General features: G+C 42.2%; 1 protein-coding gene across 6 annotated transcripts in view; it reads right to left on the bottom strand.

Annotated features, from left to right (window-relative positions):
• Positions 1-443: 443 nt before the first annotated feature.
• Positions 444-21,247, bottom strand: part of LOC147035137 (low molecular weight phosphotyrosine protein phosphatase-like) — a 55,187-nt gene continuing 34,383 nt past the window's right edge. For 5 of the 6 annotated variants that reach the window (XM_085894206.1, XM_085894171.1, XM_085894198.1 and 2 more), the window contains 3 exons: positions 21,154-21,215; positions 5,453-5,558; positions 444-848 (listed from right to left, as the gene is read on the bottom strand). In XM_085894206.1, the coding sequence (XP_085750332.1) occupies positions 771-848; positions 5,453-5,558; positions 21,154-21,215 (246 nt within the window). In that variant the 3' untranslated portion in view covers positions 444-770. Of the gene's footprint in view, positions 849-4,058; positions 4,204-5,452; positions 5,559-21,153; positions 21,216-21,247 lie in introns of all 6 variants that reach the window. The other variant, XR_015061469.1, reaches the window with a different exon arrangement.

Genomic DNA, 21,247 nt, shown 5'->3' with positions numbered 1-21,247 from the left:
ACGGACGCACGGACACCCAGACAGACAACCTAAAAACATAATTCCTCCGGCGACATCGTCGGTGGAGGTATAAAAATGTACTACACAACATTTACACTGAAAGGACATGCCAATATTAGAATCATCACAAACAAAGACATAATGGTCTTGCTGGATGTTATAATTCAAAATGCAGATCACTTTTTGAACATCAAAATACTTCTGTCATCATGATTTGTTACTAAATTGGAACTTATTTTAGCAAAACTTGAATGGACATCATCCTTTGTCATCAAAGCACCAAATTGAATATTACACAAAGTAGTGTCTAACAATGGCCTTGCAACAAGTAGTGGGCCATTCTTTCTACACCAGTCATTTAATTACCATTTGGTGGGCCACAGTTTCCTTTTGTATTCAAAGCAAGTTAAAATTACTCAGCATCAAACTTTTTGTTTTCTGAAAAAAAAAAAAAGAAAAAAAAAAAGAAAAAAGAAAAAAAAAAAAGAGTACAACACAAGCATCCGGTGTTCAGCAGCATCACCTCGTTTTCCTTTGAAGCATAAGCAATTGCAACATTAAATAATCCCTGCCATGCAGCTTGTGTGTAATGACTGATCAAATTAAACTAGTTATTGAATATAGATATGTAGTGTATTCATTGTAATATTTATACATGCCAAAAAAAATTCTTTAAATGACCTCATAGATTCTTTATGACACATGGATGAAGCACATATTGATAAGTGCAAAATAATTAGTAAATAAAGCCGACACTTTTCCACTCCTGCTTAAGAGTGTGTGCTCAGGAAAGCCTGAATGCAGCGTAGACACTGTTCATAGGCTCTCTCATATTCACGGGAACCACCCTGCACACATGAAGGAGCAGCAATTAAATTTTCTTTTTCAGAAGCAACAAGTGATGAAATCATTCCATTGTAGCACAAGAACAAAAGTTAATAATACTGAAATTTTTCTGTTTATTCTTCCAATAATCATTGCCTACAACTCAAATTGTTACAAAAAAAAAGATAAAACATGGAAAAAAAGTTTCTACCCTCAAAGTGAAAATTCTCCATCACCATTCCCAAATTAAATGATATAAATCCCATTGCCCAGTATAAAGCAAGAGGAAAACACCGATTCATATCACCTGTATCACACAACTTATTGACCCCTCTTCTTTTATAACAAGGCTGTCGGCTTCTCCTCACCCCCACCCTCCCTCACTATTACATGGACAAGTAGCCAATACATTTTATTGACAAAGCAATCAATTTGATTTGGATGCCTCTGCTGATAAAGTCACCGGAGGAATTATGTTTTCTGGTTGAATGTCAGTCCATATGTTCAGAAGTCCACCAAGGCCATTTTTGTCTGCTTGCTCTGCAACCGCTTATCTGATCGACACAAAATTTTTACCATCGGTGCAACTACTAATGTCAAATGTTTTAATGATAATTATGATGTCATAGGCCACATTGTGTGGTGGCCATGTTGAAAAAAGGAAAAACTTTGGACATCCATCTCCGAAGCCTGTCCATGGAAAAAATTGAAACTTGGCACATGTGATGTACTCTCCATGGGAAACTAGTGTGATTTTTTTTTTGATTACGTCATAGGTGGCTTCATTGGAGATTTTAGAGATTTTCTGTGTTTTTGTGAGGGACTTTAAGCGAAATGCAAGCATGTAAGGAATACAAAAGCATTACATCTAACTTTTAAGTGTATTGAGATCGATAGACCGCAGAGCTTTTAGGAAACCCAAGTAAAAGTTTTAAAGGTGCTTACATGAGGCAAAAACTATAAATAAAGCTACAAGTGTGCGCCAAAAATTTACTCAAATTTTAGAGATCTGATCAAAAGTCATGCTCCTAAATGGTGAGCAGCAATTGTAGCTCAAGCATATTTCTTTGTATCCTGTTATTAAATAGATGCTGGATATGTGTGCAACAGCATCATCTAAATTAGCAACCTGTACCAAAAAAAAAAAAAAAAAAAAAAAAACTTGTCTCTTCACACGACTTGTGAGAAGGCCAACATACAGTGGCCTGCAAAAGTATTAACCCCCTTCCAAAGTTTTCACATTTTGATGCCACCTGAGCTTATTAGCCCACCCTTGCAAAGTGAAGGGCAGGGTGAAGCAATTGGTAGCATACATAGAACTATGTGTCTGCATTTTGTGATTCCCTTTTCTCTGTAACCGCTTGGCAGATTGACTCAAAATTTTCACCATAGATTGAAACTTGGCTTCTGTCACACGAGGAATAAGTGTGATTTTTTTATGATGTCATAGGTGCTTTCGTTATGTTGTCATTATTGCATACGTAGAACTCTACATCCGATCAGTATGAAAATTTGAGGGTCATCGAAGGATAAATTGGAAAACACAAAAAAATTGATGACGTTATCGGTCACGTGGTTTGGCAGCCATATTTTAAATTTTTTTTATCAAAAATCTCTGAAACAACTGAACAGATCGAGGCAAAATTTTACAGGTATGAACACCTATCCATGAGAAACAAAAAGTTCTCCACATATAACGTCAAAGGTCACATGGTTTGGCAGCCATATTGGATTGAAGGATTTTTGGGTGGTTTTTTTTTTGGCTAGACTACCCTTATTCTCAGGTTTTCCGTCTGTCTGTATGTCTGTCTGTTTGTTTGTATGTAATGGACAGCTCTGGAGGCCTGATGAGTCAACCAATTTTGATGAAACTTTACCGGTAGGTTCATACCAGGATCTAGTTGTATGCTGTTGAGCACCATTGCTATGAACGCCACCGTTGCCTAGCAACAGGACTTTGAAATTTTTGAAAAAAATCCGAATTTTTTTTTTTCGAAAATCAAAAATCGGCTTCCACGCTTTTATGCGCACTATAATCAACCTCTTTGTCAAAAATTTTCAGCCCGATCTGTCAAAAACTGTATGACTAGTATGCAATTATATAGCGACAACCCAAGTTACCTACCGGCTTGTTTTTTTTATTATTCTATCCCTTGAACCCCTTCAACAATCGGCGTGAAACTTCAAAATTATGATCTAGTCATGATGGGGAATGTTTTAAATTTCAACCTCATTGGATGCATGGTCTGGCAGCCAGAATTATAAATTTTTTTGAAAATGGGTTCATTTTTATACATTTTTTGAATAAGGCTCATTTTGCTGCACCTGGATGGGTTTGATGGTGGAGGAGTAGCAGTTTAAAACCAGAGTCCTATCCAGGTTCCTCCTGATGACTCCAATGCAGTACCTATATTATCTGGTCTTCCATTTGATTTGAATTTTTTTTTTTTAATCCCATTCTGAATTCAATTGAAAAAAAAAAGAGGATGTAATGGGTCAGGTGTCCGATAAAAGCAGGGTTGAATCAACACAGGGCATCTTCATACCCCATCATCACTGCCAACAGTTATAAAGTGGCAGTTCTAGTGTTAAGAGCATACATCGAAAACCGTTCAAACGAGAAAAATTGAAATTTTACGTTACATGACCATTTGATATAGCGCATATTACTTGGATGATGCATGGCCCATCAGAACTTACATGGTGAATTAAGCACAGTCTACTGCCCAGAGACAATGTCATTTCCTCGTGTTAGAAATTAGAATCATTGTAATCACTTCGGCCTTTATTGTGCTCAGCTGGTGAAAAAATAAAGCGAAGAAGAAGTACAATTAGATCTTTCAGCAATCTCCCAATTTATACTTCAGTGATCTATTTTGTTGTCTACATCAGCCTTGGTAGTTAAAAAAAACACCAGAGAATGAGAATAAAAGCCACTTTGTAAAGGCTTATGAATGTCCTCTATGGCAGACTTGTCAAAGATTAATTTGTACATGTTTACCACAGAAGTGAAGATAGAGTCAATAACAAATTTGCCGCTAGAAGAGTTGTCTCGCACCAACTCCTTCACAAGACTGCGCAGTACTGGAAAATAATTTCATCTTTCCAGGAATTTCAAGGACAAGGTGAACCATGATTACTTAAAAAGAAAATTTACCTTTTTGGTCTAAACTCAAAGCATACATCTGGCACAAGCCTACAACTGTACATCAATCAGTGAACACCATCCCTACTGTCAAGCATGGTGGCGGCAGCATCATGTTGTGGGGCTGCTTTTCATTAGCAGGGACCGGCAAGCTTGTCAGGATAGAAGGGACAATGGACGGTGCAAAGTACAGGGGACTCCTTGATGAAAATCTGCTTGAATCAGCCATGAATCTGAAACCGAGTAGGAGATTCAAGTTTCAGCAGGACAATGATCCGAAGCACAAAGATGAAGCCACACCGGAGTGGCTGAATAAGAAGAAAATAAATGTTCTTGAGTGGCCCAGTCAAAGTCCTGATTTGAACCCAATTGAACATTAATGGCGACACTAGGAGATTACAGTCCATCGACGATCCCCATCAAACTTGGCAGAACTAGAGATATTTTCACATGAAGAATGGGTAAATATTTCACCATCTCACTGTGCAAAGCTGGTTGGGACCTATCCAAAAAGACTCATCGTGGTCATTGCTGCAAAAGGTGCTTCCACCAAGTACTGACTGACCTACTGGGCTGAATACTTTTTCAACCAGTGAATTTTGATTTGTACATGTTTTTTTTACAGGTATTCCTGACATGTAATCTCCTTGAACTATAACAGTGTTTAGTTTTTATCTTCAGTTTCAAATAATAAAAAAGTTCATTTGGAAAAATAGTTTCTGCATCTTTACAACTATTCACGGACGTGTGTGTGTGTGTGTGTGTGTGTGTGTGTGTGTGTGTGTGTGTGTGTTTGATTGTCATGCTACTTCTACAGTTCTGGGTTGATTACATCCAAACTTGCTACATTGGATCAGCATGGCCCTAATTAATGTGGAGGGGTGTTTTTTATCTTTGCCAGTGGTCTTGGTGGGAAGGGGGGGGGGACGCAAATTCTCTATGTAAACGAGAATTGCCGCCTCCAGGTGTGGTAGGGTATTACAAGTCCCCACCATGTACAGTACAGGACTCTTGTCCCCACGTTTTCCATTGCTGTGAGATGTTTTGAATTATAAGCAGTAGGTATGTTTTTGCTTCATGCACGCAACCTGGGTTATGTTTTTTTTTGTCAATACAAAGCTGTCAGTTGCCTCCACAGAGACCAAATAAAGGTATGCGTCAGAAGGACATGTTGCATGCTTGGAACAAGATCGCCTGCCGGGCGGGTACTCTACTCGTAATTCATCTAAATGTGGAAAAATTGGTAGGGGGTGAATACTTTTGCAGGCCACTGTAGCTGCTCAATCCCAATTACTCCAAATTTACAATTAAATTATGCAAGTCCGCACACGCGCGCGCACACACACACACACACACACACACACACACACACACACACACACACACACACACACACACACACACACACACACACACACACACACACACACACACGATTTTGCATTTAACATACCCATGAAGAAGGAATGGTGCACAACTTACATTGAATGGATCACTGATGATCAACTCTTCATGGGGATCAAGACTTCCCAAGAGAAGTGGATGAGCTTTTGCATTCACAAAATCTTTACTAAATTGCTCCAGCAGGCTTGGGAAAGAAATGAGAGGGGAACAAGTTATAAATGATGAGAAATGGCAAATGCATAGAAAGGAAATGCACAAAAAGCTTTAGATCTGCTTTGGGCCAGCCACACACTGGAGAGATTAGTCCGAGCAAATCCGAATGACTTTCATCAGTGTCGCTGTCGTGTTGCCAAGAGTTGCCTCATATTCACCTCACGAGTGAGTGCATGTCACACTAAATTTGCTCGTGAATACCTTCTTTTGCAAGAGAGTCACCCTGTGATTGGTGACGAGAAGAATGTCCTGCACTCTCCTTGCAAATTGCTGGGAAAGTTGCCAAATGCAGAATGTTACATCCATATTTCCCAGGATATTGACAGTACCTTTAAAGCTCTCTTGGGTCAGGGCGAGTCAGATCTTTTAAAATACAGGCAATGGCCAAAAAAAAAAAAAATGGAAACACTTTGGTAATTGAGGCACACCAAGCAACGGCTTCGACACAGGTATGGCCCATGTGTTAAGCAAATAACATCCCAGAATGCATTGGATCATATAGAAAAATGCTGCACAGGCCTGGTTGCCTATACTTATGGCTAACATGGCTGGAAGAGGAGATCCCCCCAATGCCTGCCCCCATCCACAGAGCACGTGTGGTCACCCAATAGTTTGATGAGCAAGACACTGATGTTATCCATGTCATGGCCTTCTCAGTCAACAGATCTGAACCCAATCGAGCATTTATGGGATATTCTAGAACAACATCTGAGATAGCCTTTTCCACCTCGATCAAGCAGATGCGAGTCGATTGACATTCTCATGGAAGAATGGTGCCGCATCCGTCCTGCAGAATTCCAGATGCTGGTGGACTCTATGTCACGGCGCATACAGGCAGTGCTGGCTGCACATGGTGGCCCAACACCCTATTAAGTGACTTTACATTGGCGTTTCCATTTTCTTGTCCATTATCTGTCAGTTTTCTCAGCCATTTTCATCATTATTTCAATCGATTTCATAGATGAGCATTCAAATTCACACATTTTCATACCTGCTGGACAAATTAACGTTTCAATTTTGAATTTGAAGCATTCCATTTCATTTATGGGCAAAAATGAGTGAATTCTGTTTTGTCAGTCAAAATCATGTTTGCCACATTAATTTCGAAGTTTCAAAAACAAATTCCAAGTCTCCCCATTAAATTTCAAACCAAATGTTATGCAGTGACATCAGACTCCACATGGCCTTTTCTTTTCAATTTACGAGCAATCTATTTCACGTTTGGTGAATTCAAAATTAAAATAGTCACAGTGCTTGTTTTACTTGATGTTATGCCTTTTATCCTAACATTTAACCAAAGCCTGCAGTCATGGTGAAATACATTGATAGTTGAAACAAGAGAAAGACACCGTGGCATTGACAAGTCATGTCATGCCTTTAAATCGCCTCATCATCAATATCTGACTCCAACACTCCCTGATGGGTACTGGCGAGGAAAGACAATGTGCTCAGCAGGCTGCCATCGCAAATGACATGTACGCACCTGAGGTTAGAATTTGAAAGCACAGATTATGAATTTCAATGCACATTCATGAATTTGAATGCCAAAATACCAACAGCTGCTGATTTGAGTGAAACTGAATGCAGTTCATGAGATTTTTTTAATTGACTGCAGGTTTAAAGGAAGTCAAATGCTGAGAAAATGAAATTGAACATCCATTTAGATATTTGAATGATCACATCAAGGAGCATTCAATTTCAAATGAAATTCAATGACCATGCAGTAAAATTGAATGCCAAAACATGAAAATGGCCGAGAAAACCAATAATAGTCATCTGCTCAAAAAGGGGATTCCTTCTTCTTGTAATTTTAATTCCCAAAATATGAAAAAGCAGGAATTGATGTCAAAGCTTTCCGAATTCACCAAGAAAAAAAAAATGCTTGAAGTTTACACCAATACGATTACATCATTGGCAATCATTACAACCCATGTGTAAATTTTCTTTTGCATCAAGGACTGGAATTTGCACAGATGAGGTACCCCAGTGTGTGACCAGTTTCAAGCAGAAACATTCTTTTTTTTTTTCCAAAAGCTAAGCCATCTTCAACACAAGGCATTTCAGGTCAGGTATGGGAGCATGAGACGGAGCAGCGTGTCACTGCGTCCACTTTCCGATGGTCCTCCAGGAGCCTCCATCTGGAAATCCCACAGACAGATGCCTTGCCCATCCCCATCTATGAGATGCTGATCAATCTGCTGCAACCCACGAGGCACATGGGCGGCCCATTGGTCTCCTCCACTCACGTGGTTCCATCACTGAGAGAATCTGGTGAGCAGGACAGCCTCAGGAAAATGAGCCACATGTCCATACAGCTGCAGCCGACGCTCACAGACTATGCAGGAAAGAAATATCATTTCAGTCTCTCTCAGCAACCGTTCGTTGGACACAAAGTCCGACCAGCGATAGCCAAGGATTCTCCGAAGAGACGTGGTCCCAAAGGAATTAAGTCTTTGCCTCAGTTCCCTGGTCAGAGTCCAAGTCTCACATCCATAGAGCAAGCCTGAAAGTACCAAGGACCTGAAGACTCGGACTTTCGTCCTCCCTCACAGGTAACAGCTGCAACACACCCCATGATCCAGTGAATCCATGACTCCCCCGGTCTGACCCAGATGTCTATTGACCTCAGGCTCAAAGCCAGCAGAGACAGGAATATCACTGCCAAGGTAAGAAAATCTCCGTGTGACCTCAACATCCTCACCACAAACAAATAGACAGGACAGCAGCATCCAAGATGTCATTGAAAGCCTGGATCTTAGTTTTGACCCAGGAAACCCGCAATCCCAGCAGCTCTGACTCCTCATTCAGCACCCCGAGGGCCCCTCAAAGGATATCCCGGGGGTCTGTATAGGTGACTGCATCATCTGCGAAATCAAGGTCAGAGATCTTGACATTCCCAAATGATGCACCACATCTTCATCTCTCCAACATCCTCCCCAGACTCCAGTCCATACAAGCACTGACAAGTGTGTGGGCCAGTACACACCCCTGACAAACTCCAATAACAACTGGAAATAAGTCGGAGATGGTATCACCACATCTCACAGCACTCTCAGTAACAGAGTAGAGTTCAGACATCAAATCGATCAGGTTTGGTGGCACCCCACGTAGACTAAGAACCCTCCAGAGGACATCCCTATTCACTGAATCAAACGCTTTGCAGAGATCAACATAAGCTGCAAGCAGCCCCTGCCGAAACTCAAACCTGCGCTCGGTGAGGACCTGAAGAGCAAGGATACAGCCAATTGTTGACCTCTTTGGTGTAAAGCCTGACTGCTCTGGACGCTGGTGGCGAACCCTATCAAGAATTATCAAAGCAAAGACCTTGTCTGGCACTGAGAGCAGCATCACCCATCGATAGTTGTTGCAGTCATGGCGATCACTCTTCCCTTTCCAGAGAGTGACAACAAGGCTTCTCTTCCGGTCAGTTGGGATGATGCCTGTGTTCCAGGTAAAGCACAGAACTGCATGCAATAACAGGAGTACAGCATTTCCAGCAGCCATGGGAAGTTTAGCATGGATGGCACAGATCCCAGGAGCTTAATGCCATTTCAACCGGTTCACCACAGCCTGTTTTTCTACAAACGAAGATGGAACACAGTTGATTGGAGGGTCAGCAATAGGGATAGTAACACCCCTGACATCCAACTCAACAACTGGTGGATCAACCTGGTACAGCTTGCTCGAAGTAACCAGCCCAGCGAGCCTTCACATCGGACTCCTCTGTCAAGAGCTAACCTCCCTCACTCTAACTGCAGTACACTGAGGGACGGGCTTGGAGGAATGCAATGCTCAAATTCCCCTGTAAGCAAGACGAGGTGATGTAAGCAATCAATTGACCACAGGTGATGCTCAAACCCCTCACAGATTCCTCGCACATAGGCCTCCTTGTTCACCCTTAGCATTCATACAGTTTTATGCCAGAACCCTTCAGGATTCCCCAAAGCACCCAGACTCCCCCAAATCCCCACTCAACCTGTTTACAAACTCGTCAGCTACCCCCTCATCCTCGAGTTTGCAAACATCCAGCCTCGGCCGAGATGGTATCATTCTCCCAGATTTAAGATACAACTTCAGAGTTGCTACAATCAGTCTGAGGTTGGTGTTGAGGAACTGAGCACTCTGGTAGACCCTGCAGTTCTGGATCATCCTACAGCGACCATCAACGAGCACATGGTCAATCTCCTTTGCCACACCACCAGCCTTGGAATACCAGGTCCAGTGATGAGCCTGTGGGCACTGAAACCATGAACCAGCCACCCTAAGTCCATGACTTCTCGCAAAGTCAAAGAACTTGGTGCTATTCTGGATCACAGTTCACACCCATGGGGACCAACACATGTCTCATAACCATCCCCATCAGTTGTAGTCGATGCATTGAAATCCCCCAAGACAAGAAGAGTATCTCATCTGGGGCACTGACAAACTACAGACTCGAGCGTGGCGTAGAATGTGTCCTTCACGGTGAGATCACTCACTTCAGTCGGAGCATAAACAGAGATCAGGGAAACGACACCCATGGAGGACGAATCCTTCGTCTCATCATACGCTTGTTGACCGGTGTTACCTCAATTATCATTGGAGTCAGCTTAATGGACACAGCTACAGCAACTCCTCAGGCATGGTAACCATCAGAGTGACCAGACCAATAGTAGGTGTAACCACCCACCATAATCTCGCCACTATCTGGTCTCAGAACCTCAGAGAGTGCTGCAATACAGATGTTCAAACGCTTGAGCTCAGATGATAACAGACACAGGTGATCATCCTCTCTTAGTGATGGGACATTCCAGGCAGCCACCTGAAAGGACCGCCTCAGGTTAACCAAAGGAGACCATCGTCTGGTGGACGACACTTCCGCACCAATCCACCACACACCACCGCAATCGGACCCTGGAGGTTTACCCTATAGTTTTCCTCCTATCAAAGAGTGGGGGTCCTGAATGCTTTGCCCCAAACCTGTCATCCAGTGAGCTGCCCTGTGGAGGGCAGCTGGCAAAGGAAGTTCTCCCGTTATGGGTTTTCAATTTATTTGCGTTCTTCTTCTATTTGGCGGAGTGAAGGGTTTTACAGTGGCCGAAGTGCAAATCCTGCCACTAACCTCCAAAAAAACAGAAGTAACCCAACTACAAGGGAGGTGACACAAGGCAGATTTCACTTCATCTAATCCCTTTCAATCTTTGCAGGCATCAATCCATCCTTGACATGACAAGCATGATGCATTTAATTCACCACCCCCCCCCCCCAGAAAATTGTGGAGTGCCTTTAAGACCACCTTTCTTGATGTTGCCGGTGGAAGTTTTGGAACTCACCGAAGGGCAAAGAAGAATGTTGTCTCTCAAAGGACACTGGATATCATTGGCCAGAGTCACAGGGCCAGGCGTAATGGCAGAGCTGAGCTGTTCAGGGCATTGAGGCATAAAATTGGACTTGTGCTGAGGGTGGACAAGGAGACTTATGTGCGAGGAATCTAACAGGGGGTAGAGCATCACCTGTGGTCAAGTGATTCTCGTCCTGCTTATAGGGCAATTCGAGCATTGAGTTCCTCTCAGCCCATCCCTCGGTGTGCTGCAGCTTGAGCGGAGGGTGGTGGGCTCATGACAGAGGAGTATGAAGTGAAGGCCCACTGGGCCGGTTAGTTTATGATCGATGAGCAACTTATTTTCAACTGAATTATATTTTGAACACAAATCCGAAGATGGATCAGAAAACGAACGTAGTTTATTAGTACTTTGGCTCTGAATTTGTCCTGATCGTGCATGTGCAGAGAGGATTGGGATTTTTTTTTTACTCTGCCTGCCTAGCAATCAAGCAAAATAGAAAATTATTTCAAACAGGAACCTCGCCGTTATTAAGGACGTCATAAAGGACACAAACAACAGGCATGAATAATTAATTAATGTAACGTGTTAATTAAGGTGGTGTATGAGACACTGTATCAACAGCGGTACTCTTCCGATTTTTTTTTTTCTGACACTTTAAATTCTTTATTTTAGTTCAATTTAATTATATACTTGAACATTGTAGAACACAAGTCGCCTTTTTGGCACTTTCAAAACTGCTCCGTTTCGCAGTACTTGGACAAAATATTACAGCATTTTACGTTATCATGACCAATCAAATTTGCCACTCATACATCTCACCCATGTTATTGTTGTATTATATTTTTCCTCTGTCTATTACTTATTTTTTATTATTATTGTTGTTATTATTATTATTATTATTATCCAGTAATACCCCAAGTTACGATGCCCATTTTTGTGTCGTTTTGCAAATACGTTGTTGTTAATACCAGTTCTCGATATTTGTCAACTTATCTAGCACTTGCATCATTTTAAAAGCCATATCTTCAATTCTCGATGGTTTTCAGAACTTACAAGACTGATAAAGACGCCAGAATACATCGCTGAAGAACTAAATCAAGAGCTCGGAAAAATGGCCGAAAGACTGTAGTTTGCTTCGCGTATAAAATGTACTGTACTGTAGATTGGTTTCAAGGGATTGGAAAGGTATTATCTTCGAAGTGAAATTAGATGTTATCAGTCGAATGGATGCTGGTGAATGTGCCCTCGATGTTGCCGGGTTGTCAAGTTTGCGTCCGATCGATAAATATGCCTATGTTCATGGAAAAAGGAGGAAGAAGACGACGTCTCACCAACTTCAACAGCTTCTGGAAGAGGTTTATTACATTTAAATATGTCTGGTAATTTTATTTATACTACGTGTACTTGAATATAACTACCGTTAATCAAAAAAAGTGTAATATCATAGGTAAAAGTCGGAATATACCTGAAGTGGTGGTGTTATGAACGCATCTTCAATCCCCCCCACCACCTCCCCCCACCACCTCCCCCCACCCCACCTTATTCCATTAATTCTCGTAACAAAATTGCTTTGATTTTTGCCATTTCGATTTTCGTCGCATTTTTAAGGAATGCATCACTGACGTTAACCTGGGTCTTGCAGTATTTATCTCAAGACAGTGCAGGGTAAGGTGTTCTATGAACTCCAGTTAACATGGTAAATCGTTTTTTAATTTTTGCAGTCCAAGGCTTGTAGAGGAGCTGCGTACACAAATCACACTTATATATGTACACAACACCAGACTCAACGTCAGACAAATGGCCACTGAGATTTGGAAAAGTGACCTCACTCTGTGTAGAGCGATGTCGTATTTCGTTCTCACTGAAAAGGTGTTTTACTTCAGAAGATCAAATGGGCCTTTTCCCCGACATGTGACGGTAAGGCCTCGGTCACATTTGCCACGGCGGCCGTGGGGTCTCCAAAATCTGCGGCCACTAGCAATTCTACGGCGGCCGCAGTATTTCCACGGTCACACAATATAGCAGTCACATATGTTTTTATTTTTCGGGTAGCCGCACGACGTGTTTATAAATTGTGGAGACCAAAAACGTGGGGGTGCCGTACGTTCTTCGATTTGATGTCGCACGGTGACCTGAGGGCGTTCCTGCGGCGGCCATAGAATTTTCAAGGCAGACGCAAGGAGACCTCAAGGTGCCTGCAAGGCGACCGCAGGGGGGCCTAAGGCGAATGTGCGGCCAAACGGACGGTAACGAGTGGGTATGTATACCAGTCCTTTTTTTACTGAAATAAAAATATACCAGTATATATATATATATATATATATATATATATATATATATATATATATATATATATATATATATATATATATATATATATATATATATATATATGTATGTATAACTGAATATACTACAACTATAATATACTGTGGTCCCCCAGAATCCAAACGGCCAAGCTGTTTGAACAAATTGGAATCAGAACAATTTTTTCGAGAAAGTTTGGCCCTAAAAACCCAATACATTTTTAAAAACCGAACAAAACGTAGCGTTCATGTTTGTTCACGTGTCTCCCCCACCTGTTCGAGCCGCATCTTCGCGCTTTGTTCATTCAGTTGGTCGGTGGAAGTTCTCAGTCACATTTGCTCTACGGCGAGGATAAGGCGGCCATACGCCCTCTGAATTGACAGAAACGTGCGGCGGCCGCAGAGAAACTGAGGTGCCTCAGGGAGGCCCTACGCCGTTTGGCTATATTTTACAGGCCCTAGGGGCGCCGTGGAATTATAACTGCGGAGTTATAACTTTTTTCATTTCTACGCTCGCCGCAGCAATTCGACAAAGCCAAGCTATGACGTAGACGTGTTACACGTCGACCGTACGTAGGGCGTACGGTGAGCTTGCGTTTTCCGTGCGGCTGCCGTAAGCTCTTCTTAATGAAAAATGAATTTTCCCAACCCCCAAAAATTACGGCACCCCCACGTTTTCGGTCTCCACAATTTATAAACACGCCGTGCGGCTACCCGAAAAATAAAAAACGTGTGACTGCTACATTGTGTGACCGTGGAAATACTGCGGCCGCTTTATAATTGCGAGTGTCCGTACATTTTGGAGACCCTCCGGGCGCCGAGCCAAATGTGATTTAGGCCTTACCTCGTGTTTTCACCTTCATTTTTTTTTAATCATCTTGTGATTTAATTATTAACAAAAAAGGATTCCGATCACATGGTGTGACGGACTGTCAGGCAAGGATTGAATTTCACAGCAAAACCGGTTGTAATTTGGAATATCCATGATTACCTCAGTCCGATGCATTTGATGAAAGTGATTGTGGTCCTGGGGGCATCATGCTTGATGAGCTGCCCTGGGGGCAGCACTCTCGCAGAGTGCGTGAGCGATCGAAACCCAGGCCGGAGCTCGAGCCTGTGTGGGCCTTTGGATGTGGTGATTGTACCAGTTTACAAACAATACACTGCCACCGAAGGTCATTTACTCATCCTATTTTACCTTAAACTTGGCGAATTTCAGTTTAAAGTGTCTTGAAAGTGGGTTTTCTTTGGGTCTACGAACGGATTAATTCACTTTCCATTATTTCTTATTGGGAAAATATTTTTTGAATCCGAACTTTTTGCAATCCGAACAGCCTCCAGGAACAAATTAAATTCGGATTTTGGGGGCACCACTGTGTATAGGCAAACAACTATACTCCAATCTCTAGTGGTAGCGCACGGTGGACGCACGGTCGACGCAGACTGCCACGGAGGCCAACGTAGGTGCACGGCGGGCGTATGGGAACAGAGTGTCGACCTTACGTTGCCCACAGGTAGTCACACAGACCGCAAGGCCACCGTACGGCGACCGTATAAAGTGCGGCCGCCGTAATTTTTGGGGATTGGGAAAATTCATTTTTCATTGAGAAGAGCTTACGGCAGCCGCACGGAAAACGCAAGCCCACCGCACACCCTATGTACGGTCGACGTGGAACACATCTACGTCATAGCTTGGCTTGTCTAATTGCTACGGCGAGCGTAGAAATGAAAAAAAAAGTTATAACTCCGCGATTTCATTCCACGGCGACCCCACTGCCTGTAAAATATAGCCAAATGCGTAGGGCCACCCTGAGGCCACCTCAGTTTCTCTGCGGCCGCCGCACGTTTCTGTCAATTCAGAGGGCGTACGGCCGCCTTATCCTCGCCGTAGGGCAAATGTGACCGAGGCCAAAGGCATCGGGAGAAAGCAAACTCAACAAAAGACATGACAGCACTGTACCAAATCAGTATGTATGGTATATATTTTTAAAAGTAACAAGAACAACTTTTTAATATTATTCTTGGTCAGTAGTTAAAACAGAAATAAATGCCAATGATTGCTGCCTTCTATCTACTAATGAAACTGCAGTAAGTGAATTTGGAATCATAAATTTTTAATAAAATTGTCTAACAAGTTGTCACAGCACGTTACCAGTGCCTCTAGTTATATGTAGTTTCCCCGACAAGAAAGATTGGAGGAGCCCATAAGGACCATAAGCGATGCTACGAGTTTCCTTACTGAACATTCCAATGCAATTCATTCATGAAACTAGAGTAATGAGAGCACCTTACCCAGTATAGTCTTGAGAGAAAGGACACGGGAAGGGTCTTTTCAACTCTTGATCTGCATTTCTGAGCACGATCTATATTAGTTTTGTTTGTGAACTTTGAATAACAGGCATGGGGCAACTTTTTGAAGCTGATGGGTCAAAATGGAACAGTCTTGAGCTGAACCTTCTGCCAACTCTTCTTGGAGAAACTGACGATTTTGGACGATATTTGAGAAAAAGATCGACTTAAACAAACATATTTTGCACGAAGTTAGCTCTGTTGTTGCATCGCTCGACACTGCCATCATTGTCTTAATCTCGCTGTTGCTCCACCCTTAAAGCGAGCAGATTTTTACACCATCTGGACCAATTTACAAGGATTTTTTTTTTATATACAAGGATTTATAGGGCAGGAGGCCATTCAGCTCATCATGCCTGCACCACACCAATACCAGATTTAATCAATCTGTTGATACCACTTCCCTTCATGTGCAGCCTTTTTGGTTGCTACACTAGTACTCATTTCGCTGACCTCAGAAGGATGACAGGCTGAGTCAACCCCCTGGTGTTAACTCAGCAGCCAACGTGGCTTGAATTCAGGACCCTAGGATCCCAAGCCACCACCCTAACCACTAAGCAAACACCAGGTTCAAATCGTTTTTTAGATCCTTGTGGAGGATCTCTAAGTCTTACTCACGTTGTTGGTCTTCTGCTTCTTCTTGTTTCACAGCCTACAGTTTTCATCGAAACTTCCTGAAACTTGGCATATACATGTAAAAAATACCCTGCGCAGAGAGGAACCATCTCCGATTAAGAAAATAGCTCCTAGAAAAAATATCTCCGCTAATGGAAATCGCCTAAAAAATTCTCAAACTAGGCAAGCTTTTTGAATTCTGTTTGCTGAATCGAACAGGGTATTAGCAGAGATGAATTACCACACATATGATACATCATAATGATGTCATATCAATTTTTATGACATCATTCCTATTTTTTGACATCTTTTGCTTCACAACCCAGAGTTTTCATCGGATCTTCGTGAAACTTGCCATGTATATGCAGAAAGCCCGCGTGCAGACAGTAACCATCTCCGATTTTGGAAATTCTTCCAAGAAAAAAAGTTGACATCATAATATCGCCGCTAATGGAAATCACCTATACCATTATCTCCTAAACTAGGCAAGCTGTTTGAATTTTGTTTGCGGGAATCAAGCTGGGCATTAGCACAGAAACTTTATCGCAAACCTGATACACCACAATGACGTCATATTCGTTTTTATGACATCATCATTAAGAGGACGAGGATCTTAGGTCATTTGAGCTTGTTTTATTCATTTAAAAAAATTTATATACATTTGATTGGTCGAGAGGGCGTAAATTGTTTTTCCTAAGCACTGCAAAACTGGAGGTTTTTGGAAGTGTAAATAAAGTGATTCAAATATGTAATTAATAAGAAATAAAATAAAAGTTTTAAAGGCTAGAGAAAAATAAGAACAAGCAAACCATTGTTTACTTCCAAAACCTTTCTCAATCCTTTCCTTGCTTTGCCTTTCTGCTCAATGGAAGTTTACCATTGATGATGCACAGTCTTTTGCACCACCTTATTTAGCACTTCAACTTAGTTATTCGTGTCCTTATGAAGTACCTAAGAACAGTAATTTCCCCATTTGGAATGCTTTTCAATTTTGTTTGACTGCCAGACTGATGCAATTGCTTAACGTAATTGTATGGTGCATGCTCGGGACAAGATTCTGTACAATTTGCCAAATTCCGGGCAAAAGTACTGCTAAACTGCAGGTTCCTGTTCCAATTCTTCGACAGGGTTCAAAATATAAAATTAAATAGAAATCAAGTAGTTCCTCGATCATAGACAGACGTCTGTCAGACAGACACACAGAATGAACAAATTGCTTAACCTCGCTTTGCCCTACATGCAAGGGGTAACAAAAGCTTGTCTTTTTGCCTTACCAAAGCCACAATAAAAAAAAATAAACCAAAAGGTGACCACGTGTGACTTCTTTAAGGTCACACTGAGGTAAACAGAGCTGCTATCCACCAGGAGCGACTCCTTGAGGAATATCTGCCTACGAGAGATTCCGATGAGAATCATTCTACAGAGTAACTATGAAAAATATGCTTTTGCCTCATAACGTCACCAAATGACGTCATAATGTCTCAAGCTTGACATATCTAGAAAGCACTCATCGAGGTGTTCAATTTGAGGTACTACACGATATGATTGCTAAAACTTGAAAATTTGACCTTGGGGTCAAATATGTTTGACCTGAGGCGCTAACCATGAAGGTCAAGGCCAATCGCCACCAAAAATTAATCAGCTGAGCACCAGACCATGAACTATATTCCCATGAAGTTTGAAGACGATCCGATCAAAATTACTCAAAAAATAAGGGTTTGGTCGACTCCCCTGATTTGCGACAAAGTGACCTTGACCTTTGACCTTGACCTTCAAAATTTTATGCGCTGAAAGGAACCTCTATAGGACTCTGATATGCGAAGTTACAAAAATTTCCAATGATAACTGTGCTCTGCAGAGTGATTTATACGTGATTACAGACCAAAAAAAAAATAATAATAAAAAAAAAATATATATATGAAGGTCAAGGCCAATCGCCACCAAAAATTAATCAGCTGAGCACCAGACCATGAACTATATTCCCATGAAGTTTGAAGACGATCCGATCAAAATTACTCAAAAAATAAGGGTTTCGTCGACTCCCCCGATTTGCGCCAAAGTGACCTTGACCTTTGACCTTCAAAAATTTTGTGCACTGAAAGGGACCTCTATAGGCCTCTGATATGCGAAGTTACAAAAATTTCCGATGATAACTGTGCTCTGCAGAATTTTTTACATGTGATTACAGACAAACAAACAAACAAACAAACCAAAAAAAAAAACAACAAAAAAAAACATACAAGCTGACTAACATATCTTGCAAAAACTTCCTTTTGGCAAGATAATAAACACAAATATTGTTACGAATTTGGAAGCCTTGTGCACACAGACAGACAGCCGTCCCCGTAGCTTAGTTATTTCGATAAGTGTGTGTGTTTCCAGTTAGGGCCCCCTACCTGTGTCTAATGGGAATTACATACATGCGCTGCGAAGTTATTTTGATAGTTAGGATTTTTTACTGCAACAACGCTAACAACGCCTTCTCGAGGAATCGTCCGCACTGTTCGCGCGCTCACGAAGCGCTTCGTTCTGGCCTGGCGCCAAATAAGAGAATGCGTCATTTTGCGGCCAATGGGGGACGAGCAGATCAGGGCCGAGGCGGTCCTTTGCAAGAAGGCGGGGCCGTGACACTCAGTCTGTCCAATGAGAGCAGACCACGCATGAGCGAACCGCACCCGAGAAGACGACGAAGGAACGGAGGACAAATAATTGCACCCTGTCTGCTCGAGAGAGTCTCTCTGGTTCTCCGTCAGCTCGAGCGAGTCTGTCTGGTTCTCAGTCAGCTCGAGCGCGTGATCTGGCTCTCGGATCGATCTCGTCTCATCTCGCTGGCGCTGACCTCGTCTCATCTCAAGGCTGGTCTGGTCGCATCCCAACGCTGCCCTCCATACCCGGTGTTGGCAGCGGCATCAAGCTGCGGGTTCGAGTCCCGCCGACCCAGGACGTTGAAGACCACATAAGGTGGGTAGGTCCGAGAAGGCTCTGGTCTCCAGCTCACCTGTCCTCGAGCTGGAGGCCTTCAACAAAGACCGTTGAGGTCCATCTCTTTTCTTTGGGTGTGTGTCTGTGTATGGGCCTGTCTTGTCTAAGTAGAACTGTTAAATGCTTTTGCTGTACATTATTCGCATTCTTTTTAGTCGGTTTAACTCTGCCCTTTATGTGTTCCTTCCCCACCTATTGTAAATAAATATCCATTTGTTGAACGTTTCAGCTCGTCCTCGTCCTTTCCTTCATTGGTTTAGCATGGTGCGTGTTGGGTGATTAAAAAGGCCGTTGCTGCTGTAGATGTACATTTGGACCGATGGGACCTCGGTAACCATCCACTCGGGTCGAGCATGGTAACGACTCGTCCCGTTGAGGGTGTGAATCCCTCGGTAGCTCGCCACGTGGGCCTCTAGGTATTTTGAAGTTTGGCAAATAACTCTGTGCCCACGTGGTTGAATTATTGACGATTCACGGTCCTGTAAGGGACCCGTACCTTCGGATTTATCCGAGGTTAACGATCTGAATTCCGGGTGTTCGGTGGAGTCGACTCTGCTGCTCCAACTAGCGGTCGCGCTCGCTGCCGATACCCAGCCCACAACAAAATCTCCTCCTACCCTCACTCTCTGATGTGCAGCTGCACTGTGGCCGAATAGAGAACAAAAAACTTTGCTCACATTTATGATTCCCCACCTTTTTAATCATGTTGCCATCACTTTCCACAAAATGATTTGGCGCTTGGCTAATGGACACTTGAAGAAATCTAGGATAATTATATATTTATTGGATTTCCCACAAATGGGACCCAGTGTGCTGAAAATGAACGAATGGCTTCATGGAATTAAATTAAAGAAAATTCCATTGAGCGTCAAAGCACGTGCGTTCTCAAGATTTACTTGCTTTCTCTCACAGAGACGTTCGGCCTGAACATGGGCACAGCAGCCATTCGGTACATCTTCTTCTTGTAACGAAGTGGCACATGACTATCTCATAACACCCCCATCCCATACTTCAATCTTTCCTAATTCCATTAACCTATTCATACTTGTACTGTGTTTCACCTCCATCATCATCAAAATAACTCCTGATCTGACCATCTGTTCTTCAATCCACAGTAACCAAACGAACCGTACTTTTATTCGGAATATTAATTCATCAATCCAATTTTCTTTTTTCCTCTTCCATACGCAACACATAAAAACAATGATAACAAGAAAAAGAGCAATCAAATATTGCAGACCCTCACCAGGACTTCTTTTGAGTGGTGTATTTTATATAGGTTTGAGGGTAAATCCAATATGTCTGACAAACCATGTGACCTATGATATGATGTGCGAACCTTTTGTTTCTCATGGACAGGCAGTCATACGTGTAAAGTTTCACCTCGATTTGTTCAGCCACTTCAGAGAAGATTTTTTTTGTAACAACAAGGCTGCTGAATCACGTGACTGATGGCATCATGAATTATTTTTCTGTGGACCATTTTATCCCAAGATGACCCTCAATTTTTCATACTGATCAGATGTGGCGTTCTAGATTTGCAGTTATCACGTCATAACTTTATAAAAAAAAAAAGAATAAAAATAAATCACACTCATTTCCCATGAGGAGTAATTGCCATGCGTCAAGTTTCAATTGTTTCCTTGGTGCGGTTTCAGAGATACAGAGGTCCAACTTTCTTTCCGTTTTTCCAACGTGGATGCCAAACCACGTGACCTATGATGTCATAATTATCATTGAAACATTCCACACGAGTAGTCGCACCAATGGTGAAAATTTCCTTTCAATCCGACAAGCGGTTGCAGAGAAAAACATGAAAGTTCTGTGCGGACAGACAGACAAACAGAGAGACAGACAGACAAACAGACAGACCCAAATGCAATACCCTCTCTTTTGGTGAGGGTAACAAGAAGCAACTAAGAACTGAAAATTATGCATTCAACATTTGCAGATCAGTTCCAAAACAAGGTGCCAGATACAGCAAACTCACCTCAAGTTTCTTGTGTCCATACAAAAAATGTAATCAAACTCCATAAAGTCAGATTTTGTAATCTGCATAAAGAAACCAGAAGCAGCACATTCTC

This window comes from Eptatretus burgeri, chromosome 1, assembly GCF_056783735.1.
Source record: "Eptatretus burgeri isolate ZD-2024b chromosome 1, Ebu_testis_v1, whole genome shotgun sequence".
NCBI lineage: Eukaryota > Metazoa > Chordata > Myxini > Myxiniformes > Myxinidae > Eptatretus > Eptatretus burgeri.
Note: the sequence above shows the minus strand (reverse complement) of the source record. Positions and strands in the feature narration are given on the sequence as shown.